Here is a 15,952-nt window from a genome sequence, read left to right on the forward strand (position 1 = left end):
CACAGTGGAGATCAAACAATCACTGATTGTACGTCTACACAGGTGCTTTATAAGTTTGATTTTAGGCATGACCGGGCGTGCCGGTGTGTCTTAAAGCCTATCCACGGTCCTTAGCAGACATGGGGGTTATACCCTGTACATATAGAATATGTAACGGAGTGGAGAGATGGTCTCGATACGATAGAGAACTTCTGATCTAATCATCAGGTGAACCTCTGTGTCTTGTTTATTCTCATTGAGATGTTTCTTTTTTCACAGCGCTTCAGGTTAATGGTGGATGGAGAGTTACTTACTCATCTAGTAATGTCTGCGGTTTAAGGGGAGAAATGGTTTACCTTAGCTGCACTTATGAATACCCGGTACAGTACCGCCCTACCAAATTCAATGGACTGTGGTTTACTAAAGTATCCAACAAGCAGCCAGTTTATCTGGAACACGATGCAGACTATACAGGTCGTGTTGAATCCAGCTGTGTACCAGTCAGCTGTACCGGGTCCAGATGTTATGGAACATGTCAAATGAGAATCAGAGACCTGAGACAGAGTGACTCTGCTGTCTACAAGGTTAGATTCAATACAAATCAACCAGGTGGGGAATATACTGGTGACCCTGGAGTGAAGTTATCTGTTCAAGGTAAACTTGGATTACCAGTGAGTGTGTTGGTTTGTTGATATTGTTTGTGTATGTGGGTGTGGGTGTGGGTGTGTGTGTGTGTGTGTCTGTGGCTCTCTGGGTTCTAGTATTTTATAGGGCTGGGCGATATGACGATATCATACCGTGGACGATATGAAAGTGTCTACCGGGAGAGATTTGGCCATATCGTTTATACCGAGAGAGAAAAAAATAAAATAAAAATGGCAGTGGATGGAACTGCAGTTAACTGATGTTGCGCCACAACGGGGCCCTGCAGCAGAGTGCTTAGCTGTAAGACATTTAACTATTCCCAGAAGAAGAAACTTCACCTGCCAATCTTGTAAACATCAATGTTTACATGATGTTTGCACTATATGACACTGCAGTTAATGACAGATTGTTCGCTACTTACTCCTTTGTAAGCATTGAAATTCAAGTTCAAAATAAAAGAAAAAACTGATCAAATGTGAAGTATGGTTATTTTAAGCCATTTATTATTTTAATTTACTTCAAAAATACCATATCGTGATATATATCCATATCGTGATATAAAATTACTCATATCGTGATATAAGATTTTGTCCATATCGCCCAGCCCTAGTATGTTATCTTAATTATTTTCAAAGAATAATTGTGGGTAACTTGTTACAACAAGATCTCGATGACCAATGAGTATTGTGTGTGTGTCTATTGTGTATTAATAATACACAAGATCTCCAGGTGAAGGTGTCCTTTCCTCACCCTACGGATCCTACCCATGCAGAACTGGAGTGTCGCAGTAGATGTGGTCTAGCTGATGACCCTCCCTACATCTGGTTCAGGAATGGACAGAATGTAGGAAAGGGAGTGAACTACAGGGCCGACATTCAATCTGCAGACAGCTTTTCGTGTGCTGTCGATGGACACAATCTCCGATCTCCTTTAGTGTGTAAGCCCATCCACGGTACACTGACATGATACCAGAAGTAATGGACCTTTTAGGGTACAGAACTACATGTTACTATGAACGAGTGCAGCTTTCTTTGCACTGCAGCCTGCAGGTTTCTCGAGAGTCTCCTTTAAAATACTTCACACTCGACACACTGCACGTCACGTGTTTACAGTAATACGCCTGCCACATGTGAAGTAGATCAAATTACATGCAGACATACAGAGTCTTCTAATTATTGTTAGAATAATACAGGGCTCTCAAGTCTCACGCATTCGACTTGAGACACGCGCAATTCAACCCATGCACACGCTCACGCAACACACTTCGTATTTCTCACTCAGAGAAATTACCAGTATAGCGCCCACCAATTTGCGCTGCTTTTTAACAGTGGAACAGGTAGGAATCAAATGGGTTCCCCGTACGTAAGGTAACCAGACGTCCTCTTTTGCCCGGACATGCCCTCTTTTTGAGACACTTTTAAAAAAAAGTTTCTGGGCGGAATTTCAAAATCGTCCTGTGTTTTATTACAAAGCCTCATACATGTTCACATTGAATTTGCGTTGCGTTTCTCCGGTCGTAGTTAGGCTACACCCTCCCCTACTCAGTTCTGTTCGCTTTGCATTGGTGGAAGTGCGTAGGGGAGAGGTTAAGTAGAGCCTTCAGATTGGACGGTTTGACTTTAGAGTTGCCGTCATGTTTTGTATTTATTTTCTTACCATTATTGTTTTATTGGGACAAACATTGACTAATTTCTCCTACAGGGGATTGATAAAGTTCTATCTATTGAACAGAAGTAAAAACTTGGTCATACTTTCCACACTTTACCACAGCATTGGCCTACGGAATGCGACAGATATATGTTAAGCTTTGGAATGAATGCCACATAATATCAATGTATGTTTTTGCACGTTTGCAACGTTTAAAATTTCAGGGAAAAGTACATGCCTCTACTGGTGTTGCTTAGGCCAATATCCGTTTGAGGCAGTGTTGTTTCTGAATATAAGTGTTAAGGGCCAATAATGCTTACTATCATACATTAGTCACCATGTCTCTGGACACATTTGTATGCAGTCACATGTTAATATCCCCCCCCCGCCGAAAAAATCTCACTCTGAACTCAGTTCTAAACTTGAGAGCCCTGCTAATATAACGGTTGTGTATCAAGCATCCAAGTACACTGACCTAGTGAACTGCTGAACTGCAGAGTCCTGAAGTCCCGCCCGCTGCTGCACAGTTTAGTTCAAAGTGTGTTAATATTGGTCGGCTTAGCTCAGGAGGTAGAGCAGTTGTCATTTAACCGAAAGGTTGCTAGTTCGATCCCCAGCTCCTCCTAGCTCCTCCTAGCTGAGTGTTGATGTGTACCTGAACAAGACACTTAACCCTAAATGCTCCTGACGAGATGGCTGTCGCCTTGCATGGTTGACTCTGCCGTCGGTGTGTAAGTGTGTGTATTAACCGATGTAAGTCGCTTTGGATAAAAGCGTCTGCGAAATGCCCTAATTGTAATTGTAATATTGAACGTGTCGTGTGTCCAAATAAGTCAACACTGCACTTCCTCAGCTCTCAGCAATACACACGCCAATTATGAAGTAGATCAGATATACGGTCCTACAGATACACAGAGGGCACACACGCACGCACGCGCGCTTGCATACACATAACAGTGGAGGCTTCTCCAGTGAGGAGAAGGAGGAAGTTCCTCCTTAACATTGTTGAGAATAAAAAATGTAGATTATCCAGACTACTGTAATGAATAAATGCCCTTTAATATGACTACAATAATGCCTTTGTATGTAATGTTTGTTTCGCTGGGTGAATGGACATTAGCACCCCCTATCGCCTATTGGCAATTACTTCAGGGAGGACGTTCCTCCCTCAGCCTCCATTGACTCCCATTCATTTCCCCAAAAGTGTTGGCGGCTGGTGTATAACATGGGGTTCAATGGGAGAGAATAAAAATCCTAATTGGCTCAACACCATGACCAACATTCTGAAACAAATGTAATTGTTTGTTATTCTGTCCATTCTGTTTGATATTGTGGACAGGGTATTAATGAATGATTAAGAGCATGGTGCATTTTAAATGGAATCACTTTTGGTTTTGTGTCTCCAGTTTTTCTTAAAACAATTGTAGCTGAAAATAAACATTGCCAAATTACTACCAATAGCTTCAGTCCTTGAGGGCCCAGATTTTTTATTAAGTTTTACAAATCAAAAGTAGGCCTAATTTGACTAATTGGCTTTGCATCCTTTCATTCTGCCCTTGTAGTCCAAGACATGCTGCCCACCAACTTTCAAAGTAAAATGCTGCCACTGGTGGATTTGTATCATTTCACATAATTATCCCTCCCTGCTATTTTGTAGTTCAGCCAATACCCTGAAACAAAGTCTTATGCCACCTTACGCCACTAACAGTGCAAGTAGGCCAATTCAACCATGCGCAGTCCTTCCTCCCTCACCTTAAAAACCACCAGCCGCCACTGATACATATACATACATATACATACATACATATACATACATGCATACATACATACATACATACATACATACATACATACATACATACATACATACATACATACATAACATGCATAACAAAACATAACATTTCAAACATACTGTACATACCATATATAACATATACACATAGCTACATACATTCCTCGCTTTATCAGTACAGGGACCCATATTGCCGATATTTTATATAATGACTTAAATGAAACCTGAGTCCCCCTGGTGAAATAGAGGGCAGTTCAGTGACTCTGAGCTGCAGCAGTCCCGCCAACACAGCAGCTAACTCCACCTGGTTCAAGTAGAATGAAGATTATTCCCTGAAATTAATCAGGGACCACAGCTCGTCTTTGGGAGCATCCTGTTTTCAGACTTTGGACAATAATACCAGCCTCATTTGGACTGAGCTACAACAACATCTAGTTTGATATTTATTGAATATTGAAACTTGTCCACATTAGTCATCAGTAAATTCATCGTGCACTAAACCCAAAAACTTGAACAGGATTTTTTTTTACGTGTTTTTTGTTATCATTAATCAGGGATAAATATAAATGTACATGCTCTTTTTACCTGTCTCTATTTGTCTCCAGATGGGCCTCAACAACCATCTGTGTATTCAAGTCCCTCTGGTGAATTGGAGGTGGGCAGTTCAGTGACTCTGAGCTGCAGCAGTGATGCCAACCCAGCAGCTAACTACACCTGGTTCAGGGAACATGAAGTCTCAGTGAAAGAATCAGGACAGAACTACACCATCACTCATATCACATCTGATCTCGGAGGAAACTATTACTGCCAAGCTCATAATGCAATCGGACTTTATAATTCCACCTTCTTGTTTATCAAAGGTAATTGCACAGTTAAACATTGGCGTATTTATGTTGCATTTTGTTTTTCGGTGTTTGTAATGGACTGACTATTTTCCAGTATCATCATCATCACATACAGCAACGGTAGCTGTAAGAACCATTGGTGTATTCGTGCTCACCATACTCCTCCTCGTCTTCTTCTGCATGAGGTGAGATATGAGGGAGAGATATATCCCTCTCTCTTTATCGTTTCACATTCCTTCTCTCTCCTGTGTCTTCTTCATCTCTGTTCTCTTCTCCAGAAGAAAGAGGGCCTCCAGAAAAGCAGGAAGGCCAGATACCGTGGATGAGGTGAGACACAGGTAGCCATTTACTACTAACCAATCCTTTACTGAGACACACGGTGGAAATGCCCCGACTCCAAAACACAAGAGACTTCTAGTTGTTTCCTTAATGTCCATCCCTGTTGCTTTAGCCAAGTAGCAGGAGTGACTAGGAGTAACTGTCGCTATCTTTCAGAAATAATGTGAGGTTAAACCCTCAGCCTGCTTTGGATAATTCAGAACAGGTGAAACTTATATTTACATTTTGCATCTTTAAAAAAATCCCATTTTAATACTAGTTTTCTATAGACCTCCCAAACAGTAGGAGGGTTCTAAAGAGCTTGATGATGACTTTCATAAGTGGGAAGAGACTGATTGCTGCAGTCATAATGTATTTTTACATGAAGATTGTATCTTACTTATTGATCCTAATATTCTTACAGGAAGCTAGTGTATCTTACAGGGGGATTTTCATGCAAACTGGATGAACTTTGGAAGTTTTTGGAGTTAAACAACTAATCAAGGAGCCAAAAACGGTTGTGTACAGATAGAGCATCATTTCTAAATGTTGTGATGCATCGGATAGAGACAAATTTTCATTAGTTTTAACTAACATTTGTATCCATGCTTGCCAAACAAAACACTACGTAACACTAAGTATTATGATTTATATCAGACATTTGCAATAATATGATCAGTGCAAAACCTTTATAAATCAGGCAAGATATAAAACAAAGCTATAACAAAGCTGAATATTATAAAGATGCTGTTGTTGAACATTATAATCTGCCCCGGAAATTATGGAAAGGGTTGAAGCAGATAAAGATGAAATCAAAAAATGTCAGTTTTAAAATGTATGGCATTCAGTATCATATTACAAAGGTAGCTCATCACTTTCTTGCTGTGGTTTTCCCTTTGTCTCAGTTTCCCATTAGCTCTGATATAAACACTCATTGCGCTCCATGAGCCTAAACAATGCTACTGGCCTGGATGGACTGACTGCTAGGTTGATTCCCACTGCAATAGCCTTGTTAGATCTACAGAAGGCTTTTAATACAAGAGACCAGACCTTATTGTTAAAGGCTAAGTGACCAATAAATAGGGATTTAAATCCTGTTTGACAAATAGATGATGGTCTGCAAGTTAATAAAGATGGTATCAGATGTCAGAGAGATAATTGTGGGATCCCCCAGGGGTCTATACTTTCATGCACTAATCTGATCTAATCTAATGATTCCTTTTTTGTTCAAAAGAAGCAAATTAATATGTTGGTCAAAGATGAAACGTTTTTGGGAGCTCAGCGGTTGGAGGAAACCTTGAAGGAAGGACTTGAAGTGAGGCCTACAGCAGCCTGCATGGGGGGACTGCTAGTGCAAGGGCTGCAAGGGTCTCTAGAAATTAACCAGAAATACATGACCTTCAGGACTGTCTTCAGGAAGTGTAAAGTGTTTTCTAAATGTTCTCTTCTTTCTCCATCAGCTACTTCCTGTTCCTGTGTATGAAAACGCCTCAGAACTGGCCAATCGATTGGCTCCTGCAGCACAGAGAGAACCAATAGAAGAGCAGGATGTCTTTGACTGTGCCAGCATCTACACCTCTCTCTCAGAGAATCAGGAAGTGCCTTGCTGTTTGGCTGGCTCTATTGGCCAATCAGAGCAGGCAGATGCAGTCTTTTACTCTGTGGTCAAAAATAAGAGACCAAATGCTGTCCCTGGGTAAGCTTCTCTTGGTATTTCTAAAGAGGAAATAGACACTACATTTTGGGACCTTATCAACCCAATGGATCTTGTTTACAGGGTGACTGAAGTTCTGTCTTCTTTTCAGAGAGAGTGACCAGAAAGAGACGGCAGAAACCTCAGAGTTGTACAGCACTGTCAAAAAATAACTCTGATATTGAACCAGTTGCGGCAGCAAGATTTAAATAGTGGGACTAGGTAGAGTGTCTCATCCGTTTAGTTTAACAGGACAATATGCTGGCTGCATATCATATGGCGCTTAATAACACTTGCCACCAGGGCTAATACATGATCTGATGGCATTTTAGTTTATTTGACTTATTTACTTGATTGTGTATGTTCCACTTGTGATGACTCCAGCGAGACCACATCTTATCCAGGGCCTCTTGCTCTGGTGGATGTAGCTCTGCATCATCGCTACCACCTGCTTGTGACCAGGATGTACTGAGAATTGCATAGAATTGCCTCTGTTAACTTTCTACATTTGAAAAAGAAATGTTCAACCACACCCAGTCGGAAATATGTTGGGTGGTTCATAAGTAGGCCTACAATACTGTTTTTTGCTTATGTGTCATTCTAATGGGGATTTTTTATTATCTGAGCCAGCCTGAGGTAGATGTTAGATGTTTAGGTATGAGTTTTCAATAGACAGCCAGTATTTCGATTCCTATAATGTGGGTCTGTAAAGTCCTTTGAGTCTGTAAATGTGAGAGCAATACAGAGCAATACAAATAAATTGATTTCCAGTGTTAACAGGGAGACTTTTGATCTCAAAAGTATATTATACAGATAATCAGAACATGCATCCACAAATAAAGTAATTCTCTGAGGAAAGGAGCACATATTCTTCTATTCCAAGCACAATATCAACCTCACATTAATTAAACCTCACCATCACTGCTAAATAGTTGAGTCATTTGCTTGATGAATTCTCCATGTAATGACTGCTAGATGAGTGAATGAGATCTCTCAATTAAATATTGGACGGAGCTCACTTGGATCTAGCATCTCTCACTTGGATCTGAAATCCATCGTCATAAGAGCTTTATTCCTATCATAGAAAACTCTGTTGTTATGGCTCTACTTCTTCTTGGTTTGGCTGGCGGCTCGTGATCGCGGCTTCTCCCTTCCGTATGCTTTCCTTCCTGCCGTCCTCTTATCGCCATTTTCGGGATCACTGCCCTTCACCTCCTCCTTGCCCAGCCAAATTTTTTACGTTGATAAGAAGTCTAAACGACGTTGGTCATAGAGGTCGATGCAACTTCTAGTAGAGGGGTTGATGCCTCCTTCAAAAAGCTCAGTTTCCGGGAGGTTCGGACTTTAAGCTCGAAGGAAAGTACTTTGAACTAGTGGCGGTTGTAGACCAATTTTACTAGGGGGGCCAAGGAAAGGTCAGTGTTTAACCAGAGGGGCACAAAAAAATGGCAAAAAATGATATTTAAAGATTATAATTATTACTTTATTTTACTTTAAAATCATCAAACATTTAAGAGTTTTAATTTTACCAGTCAATTTTCTGTCAAACTATCTTAAATTGATGGAGCTTATGCCCTAAATCATCAAAATCATATAAACATTTATTCTGTACAAGCTTGCAGGAGAGGTAGGGCCATAAAAAAATATATAGATACAGTACAGGGTACAAATACAGTCTGTCAATGTGAAAAAAACTCCAGGGTACAACGAAGTGCAAAACAATGTGCCATTTCCTATTTCTCTTATCAGTTTCAGTGTGGAGATACTGTGGTCACCCATGTTAAAAAACGTCCCTGTTGTACTGTTCTTTCCTCATTTCACGATAGCTGCTATTAGAAGAAAAAAAACGTAGGGGCATGCAATATATTTTGATGCATAACCATCCCTGCCTACTTAACACGGGCAGATAGCCTGCTACTCTTTACTCTTGTTAATATCACCCTCTTTACATAAGCTTTGACCTCGTGTTCTGTGTCGGACTCACCAAATTCTTGCAGAGGGTTGCGGGACAAGGTGTCAGGCACAATGAGCTGCTTCCCTGGAACATGAACAGCTTCAACATTAAACTTCATCAGACGCATTAATAACCACTGACATCTTACAGGCGCTTTGTCAGGGTCGTATGAGTTCATTAGGGGGACGAGTGGCTTATGGTCTGTTTGCAAACAGAACTTTTCCATGCCCTGTAGGTACCTCGCAAACCACTCGTACTCCCAAACAAAGCAAGGCATTATTTTTCGGTCTGAGAATACCGCCGCTCTGTCTCAGTCAGTGATCTTGAACAAAACCGAAGCTGCCGGCGTCTGTACTAACCACTGTTGGCTTGGAGGGGTTGTAATATGCCAGGACCGGTGCAGTCGTTACCATAGTCTTTACCTGTTTGAAAGCTTCTTCCTGTGCTTTTCTCCATAACCACGCTGTCTACTTTTTCAATAAGATGTTAATGGGGTGCATGATGGAAGAAAGATCTGGGAGAAACCGGCCCAGGTAGTTGATCATCCCAATGCACTGGCGTAGTTCTGTGATGTTGGTTGGACAGGGCATATCTGAGATGGCTCTGACTTTTTCAGTGCTGGTTTTGATGCCATTTTTCCAACGATGTGTCCAAAATAATTGATCTCGGATTTTCCAAACTGGCACTTTTCTTTATTCAGTTTGACCCCTGAAGCCCTGACCGTCTGCATTACTGCTCTGAGGTTGTGGTCTTGCTCTTCTCGGTCCTTACCAAAAATCAGGATGTCATCCATTACCACTACGGTGCCAGAATGATCTCTCAACAGGGTGCTCATCTTTTGCTGGAATATTTCCCTGCTGACGTAATGCCAAAGGGAAGCCTCCGGAAACAGAACCGACCCACTGGTGTAATGAAAGTCGTGTGCAGCCATTTAGTGGTATCTGCCAAAATCCACTTGAGGCATCAACAGTGGAGAAGACTGTTGCACCTGAGAGGTTTGGTGTGACATCTTCCAGTGTGGGCAACATGAACCTCTCCCTTTTCACAGCCTTGTTAAGCTTAGTTAGGTCCAGACAGATTCTCGGTTTCGTGTTCTTTTTAATCACCGGCACCATCGGCGCACACCAGTCTGTAACCTCTTTAACCTCTTCAATGAAGCCTAAGGACTGCATGCGTTTCAGTTCCTCTTCCACTTGGGGCAGGTTGGGAAAAGGTATACGGCGTGGTGTGGCGATACTGTAAGGCCTAGCATCTGGCTGCAGCTCTATTATCACTGGGTCACAGTCAAAAGTCAAATTTCTCCAAACACATCCTCAAATGTTTCAACTCCATTCACTCTGTGCACTAGCCCAATTTTGGTTGCTGTGTCTCCTCCAAGCAGGTTGTTTATGAATGGGCCAGTCATCACATATAACCAGATGTATTCCTGTCCATTTCTCGCACAATCAGTCCGAAATTTGCCTTTGCAAACATGCTTGAAAATGCTGCTTTAGTCTTCCTCAAAAGTGGACGCTGGGGCAGGAATGTGCGCTCTGTTATTACTGTTATACGTGCACCAGTGTCGATTCAGAAATGAACAGTAACATCATTAATCAGCATATCTGCAGATCTGTGAACAAAATGAAAATAATACTTATTGGGACCAAAATCCCATCCCCCCAGTCCTTGCAGGTGCATGTTTCAGCTGTAAACTCGATTTGTGTGGGGATCGCCTTCCATTCAGACACACCCCCACTCCGACATTGACGTCTAATTGTCGTAGTGGCGGCACATTGTTTTCAAATGTCCCACCACTCCGACAATTTATTTTTCCATGGTCAGAGTGGCGATACTATACTTTTTTCCAAACGTCCCGCCATTCCGACATGAGCTCATTAATATATATTGCATTAGCCTACTATTATCATTGTACTTTAATTAATTAATATGATTATTTCTTAGTTTCATGCGCTGTAGTGTCCTACACTGACATTCGTCATTGGTGATTGGTGACAGTCCCGATTATGAGTTGCATGTCCCGAGTCCCAACAAAAGCATGTTGGGATGCTAAAATGTCCTGGTTTCCCACCATCCACTATGAATGCGTCCCCTTTTGTTAAAACCACGATCACATAGCCATCGTGGTGTTATTATAGCCTGATCGTTAACTATAAAGCACATCGAAAGATTAAAGCATCCAGCATGTGATTTCAACAATGTGTGAGGGCATACGCAGCAGGGATAATGACACAATGGACTGCTGCACGATTTAATCTGCACAGTGGAAAGCGCTTGTCCACTGGGCGGAAGAGCGCTGGACGGAGATGTTCGCTCATTTCAGAAGCAGGGAGATTACCAGACAAAAATAAATGCATGATTTGCCCTGCGTCTGCCTGGCACTGCGTCTCCCGTTGAACTTTATTCCATCATGAACAATACTTGGATTGACGAGGTTGACGTGTCGCGCACACACACACACACACACACACACACACACACACACACACACACACACACACACACACACACACACACACACACACACACACACACACACACACACACACACACACACACACACACACACGATGGATGGATCTGACCGGGATTGCCGTTGATTTGGGTTTCCTCTAACAGCGAGCAGAAAAAGCTAGCTCTATGCGCTTCCGGATGCCCGTAGCGCGGGGAGCTCTCGTAGGGATTGAGCTTCTCGGGGTTTGTTTACCAGCGTTGCTATGGTTTCCGGCCTTGTGTGTTCCAACGGTTTTATAATAAATCTCTGTCTAATCAATACTTCATTCACTGCCTCTACCGTGGTCATTACAATATTGTGAATAGACTGCGTCGGGTTCTCCGACGTCTCTCCCTCTTCCACAAAAGGGAAAGACATGCAATGGTGGTTATCTTGGCCGGAATTTGGCAGTAATGGTGGAAAAAGTAACAGACCGGGGAACATAGGACCCTTTTTTAAAAAAAAAGGGTCCTATGTTCCCCAGTCTCATACAAAGAGGGGAACGTAGGACCCGGGGAACGTAGGACCCGGGGAACGTAGACACGCCCCCCCAATTTCATGACACAATCACAAAGACAAACAGGAACGCTATGAATGCTCCGAGAACGGAAGTGACGTCAAACGTGCAACTCGGAAGGCTGGCGTAAGGAGAGACGCAAAGCAGGTGAAATCATCTGGACGATAGCGAGATTCTAACATTTGCGAATAAAGTGTACAATGGAAACATTGGAAACACTGGACATTGTTCATATTTTATTACACAACGCATTTTTTTCATTGAGTTACATTGCTAAGTTAGCGACCAAAGAAAAAGGTAGACCATTTCCCAAAATCGAGATCACCTAAAGTAATGGCAACGTCAATGTTGTGGGTGCTACATGGTTTTCTAGGTACTCATGGCTTACTGGTAGCATTACTAGCAATCGACTGTATTGCTGGCCCTGTTTGCTATGAATGAATAATGGCAAATCTCCAACCTGGGCTGTTCATGGTTTCACTGATGTGAAAAATATTGATAGGGCAACCAAATGACACGACAAGTGTCAAGATCATGTTGGTGCTGCTATGCTGCTTTCCTTGTTAGGCACCATGCTATAGATCAGGTTGTTTGAAATGATGTTCTTGTTCTTATACTAGTTTGATACTCAGACCGTTCTGTTTGATATTGTGGAAAGGGTGTCGAAAGGTGAATGATTCAGAGCATGAAGCATTTTAAATGGCATCACTTTTGGTCTTGAATCCTTTCTTAAAACAATTGTAACTGAAAATAAACAGCTAAATTAAAACCAGTAACTTCAGTCATTGAGGGCAACAATAGGCCCAGATTTTTTTTTTTACTTTTACAAATCAAGAGTAGGCCTGATTTGACTAATAGGCTTTGCATCCTTTCCTTCTGCCCTTGTAGTCCATTTCAAAGACATGCTGTCCACCAGCTTTCAAATAACAATGATGCCACTGGTGGCTTTGTATCAATTTTATTCACATAACTATCCCTCCCTACTATTTTCTACTATTCTCACATTCTTATGCCGCCATACACCAACAGTGCAAGCAGGCCAATGGCAACCAAATGCGCAGTCCTTCCTCCCTCACTTTAAATACCACCAGCTGCCACTGGACTGCAGTACGTACTGCACCACCTCGACTACCCAGGGACGTATGCCAGGATCCTGTTGGTTGACTTCAGCTCGGCGTTCAACACCATCATCCCTGAAATCCTTCATCAGTAGCTCTCCCAGTTTGCAGTGCCTGCCACCACCTTTCAATGGATCATCACCTTCCTGATTGACAGGCAGCATCATGTCATTCTGGGAGCATCTCATCCAATAGCCGGTCATCAGCACTGGCGCCCCACAGGAGTGTGTCCTCTCCCCGCTGCGCTTCTCCGTCTACACTAATGACTACACCTCAAAGAACTCGTCGGTTAAACTCCTGAAATTTGCAGATGACTCCACCGTCATTGGTTTGATCCAGGATGGTGTTGAGTCTGCTTACAGACAGGAGATGGTACAGCTGGTCCATTGGTGCAGTCAGCACCACCTGGTGTTAAACCACAAGAAGACTGTGGAGATGACAGTGGACTTCTGAGAAGTCCCCCCCCCCAACCCCCCTCCCCCTCACCATCCAGAATGACAGTGTCCACTGTCGATTCCTTTAGGAACAACCATTTCACAGGACCTAAAATGGTGTCCCCACATTAACTCCGTCCAGAAAATGGCCAAGCAGAGGATATACTGTGACAACTAAGGAAGTTTAATCTGCTGCTGACCATCTACTTCTACTCAGCCATCATTCAGTCTGTCATCTGCACCTCGATCACTGTCTGATTTTGGTAAGCCACCAAACGGGACAGGGCCAGACTGCAACGGACAATATGGGCTGCGGAGAGAATCATTGAAGTTGACCTTCCCACCCCCAAGGACCTGTACCAGTCTAGGGTCAGGAGAAGGGCAGCAAAAATCGGCCTAGATCCCTCACATCCTGGTCACAAACTGTTCAACCTCCTTCGCTGTGGTAGGCGATGCAGGGCACTTTTCGCCGAACCAGCCGACACAAAGTGAGCTTCTTTCCCCACCCTTTCACTGAACAAGGTCTATCAACACTGTTCTGCATCTACTTCATGTATGTTTCAATTTTTCATTTCCAAAATTTTTGTTATTAATATTGTGGCGACCGTGGGCGTGGGCACTGAGTTCAGGGTGCCGCAAGTGTCATGAAAATAAACACCTAAGCTGTAATACTTGCACATAGCCACAAGGGAGCAGGACCAAACATAAGCTGTAATAACTGCACATAGCCACAAGGGAAGCAGGACCAAACATATAAACTGTAATAACTGCTCATGGCCACATGATGGCAGCATCATCACACATGAGGAAGCCGGAAGCATGCTCTCATATCATAGCCACCAGAGCATGTACTACGTCATATGGGCCACGCCTACTCTACATAGGAGCAGGTGCGTGTCCCAGAGTCAATATCGTTATACAACAGGTGAATAATCTCTAAATAATTTGAAAACATCCAAAGTAAATAAATACCTTTAGTTTTCCATAGTTTGGTGAGACCGATGGATCCAGAATCACAATGCATACAAATACAAAAAGAAACACCAGATGTACAAATAACTAGAATAAGAAGACACAGCCAAAAATAATAAGTTTAAACTAACAAAGCCAGCAAGGGGAACTGTTTCACTCCCCCCCACCCCCCCCCCCCCCCCCCACAGCATTTCTAAAACTTTGACTGGTCTTGTCTCTCTCCAGGGGGTCCGTCCTCAATGGTGAGCCGTAGATGCTCTCCCATTGGGTGCTCCTGTGTCTCCAGGGCCTGCCGGAGCTTCTCCCAGAACAGGTCTGGGTGTGCGTCTGCGCGGGACCAGCTCAGGTAGGTTTTTCTCTTCAGGAGCCTCCTCATGCGGTAGTACGGAGACAGCTGCTGCATGGGTATGTCCTCCAGAAACACCAGGATCAGCACGTCCTTCTGCTCGTCAAACAGACGGAAGCTGGGGAATGGAAACAGGGAGAATGGTTGAATGTGAGCGGATTAACCTTCAGGGGAAGGTTGGCCTGGGCTCATGCCCCTATGAAGACCTCATTGTACCCCTGGGCACCCACCCTCACCCAACACTGCACCAACCATACCTAGCATCCACATGGTTGTATTGGTCCATACTTGCTTACCATACTGAAGTATTCCTTCTGATCATCTGGACTTTAATGGAGCTGAGTGCTGTAGCAGGGAGCATGTTTCCACTGTTGAATTGGACTGCTAGTCTAATAGAGTGACAGATGCCCGATGGGTTTACCTCACTACTGAGGCCTTAAAGCTGGTGTAAATATGATTTGAGAGTTACAAAGAGAGCAGAAAAAAAAGATTTTGAAGCAATATTCTTCTCCCCCCGCCTTCCTACATTTCTCCACCAAAGGTGTTGCATTTGAAGTACCTGTGATTCATAGCCAATATGGATTCCCAAAACCAGTCGCGACAAAGATACCCCAATTGGTCAGAAATAAGCCGGAAGTGCCCTAAACCACTCCCTATGCATGTAAACTAGGGCAATGGATGCATGTAAACTCCGGGTTCTTACCTTGCCACCTGGATCTCTCTGGAGCACCATTCACTCTGCAGGTAATCGCGACTGACCACACAGATGGTTTTCCGGCTGCCATAGATGGAGTCTGTAATGTTTTCCATGATTGGTTTGCCTGAAAAGCATTGGTTATTTACAATACATTATTCATTATTTTATATTATTATTATTATACATTGTCTAAACTCTGTTATAATATATTTAGCTTTTCCAGCCATGTGGGTCCATCCTCGCAATAGCCAAACGGCCGTTGCTTAAGATCAGGTAGGTTAGTCAGTTAGCTCAGATCCAGCAGAGCGACTTTTCTTTCAGAGCTTCTTGGATGAGACAGCACAGAGCCTTGGCCAGAAACCAAATGCTTCCTCAAGCAACACGATTGGTTGAAACAAATTAATCTAAAGAAAGTGAAACACACGTTCTTGATCTCGTCTTCCATCAGACTTACGATATAAGTAAAAAGTCTGATTAGTGAGACCACTGAGTCAGTCAGTG

At 42.9% G+C, this 15,952-nt stretch overlaps 2 protein-coding genes across 8 annotated transcripts in view; one reads left to right on the forward strand and one right to left on the reverse strand.

Annotated features, from left to right (window-relative positions):
* The window catches only part of LOC130376864 (B-cell receptor CD22-like), a 52,473-nt gene extending 44,480 nt beyond the window's left edge, over positions 1-7,993 (forward strand). For 3 of the 7 annotated variants that reach the window (XM_056583770.1, XM_056583771.1, XM_056583772.1), the window contains 7 exons: positions 259-633; positions 1,346-1,561; positions 4,672-4,926; positions 5,006-5,096; positions 5,190-5,238; positions 6,690-6,925; positions 7,035-7,993. In XM_056583770.1, coding sequence (XP_056439745.1) covers positions 259-633; positions 1,346-1,561; positions 4,672-4,926; positions 5,006-5,096; positions 5,190-5,238; positions 6,690-6,925; positions 7,035-7,095 — 1,283 coding nt within the window. In that variant the 3' untranslated portion in view covers positions 7,096-7,993. Of the gene's footprint in view, positions 1-258; positions 634-1,345; positions 1,562-4,671; positions 4,927-5,005; positions 5,097-5,189; positions 5,250-6,689; positions 6,926-7,034 lie in introns of all 7 variants that reach the window. The other 4 variants (XR_008894101.1, XM_056583773.1, XR_008894102.1 and 1 more) reach the window with 4 other exon arrangements.
* A 6,608-nt stretch (positions 7,994-14,601) lies between these two features.
* LOC130377632 (toll-like receptor 13) lies at positions 14,602-15,567 on the reverse strand. The gene is made up of 2 exons (XM_056584787.1): positions 15,458-15,567; positions 14,602-14,872 (listed from the first exon to the last, which is right to left on the reverse strand). Exons 1-2 carry the CDS (start codon positions 15,562-15,564, stop codon positions 14,602-14,604), a joined length of 378 nt encoding a protein of 125 aa, XP_056440762.1. The 5' UTR covers positions 15,565-15,567.
* Between the last annotated feature and the right edge of the window lie 385 nt (positions 15,568-15,952).

Source organism: Gadus chalcogrammus, chromosome 23, assembly GCF_026213295.1.
Source record: "Gadus chalcogrammus isolate NIFS_2021 chromosome 23, NIFS_Gcha_1.0, whole genome shotgun sequence".
NCBI classification, from domain to species: Eukaryota; Metazoa; Chordata; class Actinopteri; order Gadiformes; family Gadidae; genus Gadus; species Gadus chalcogrammus.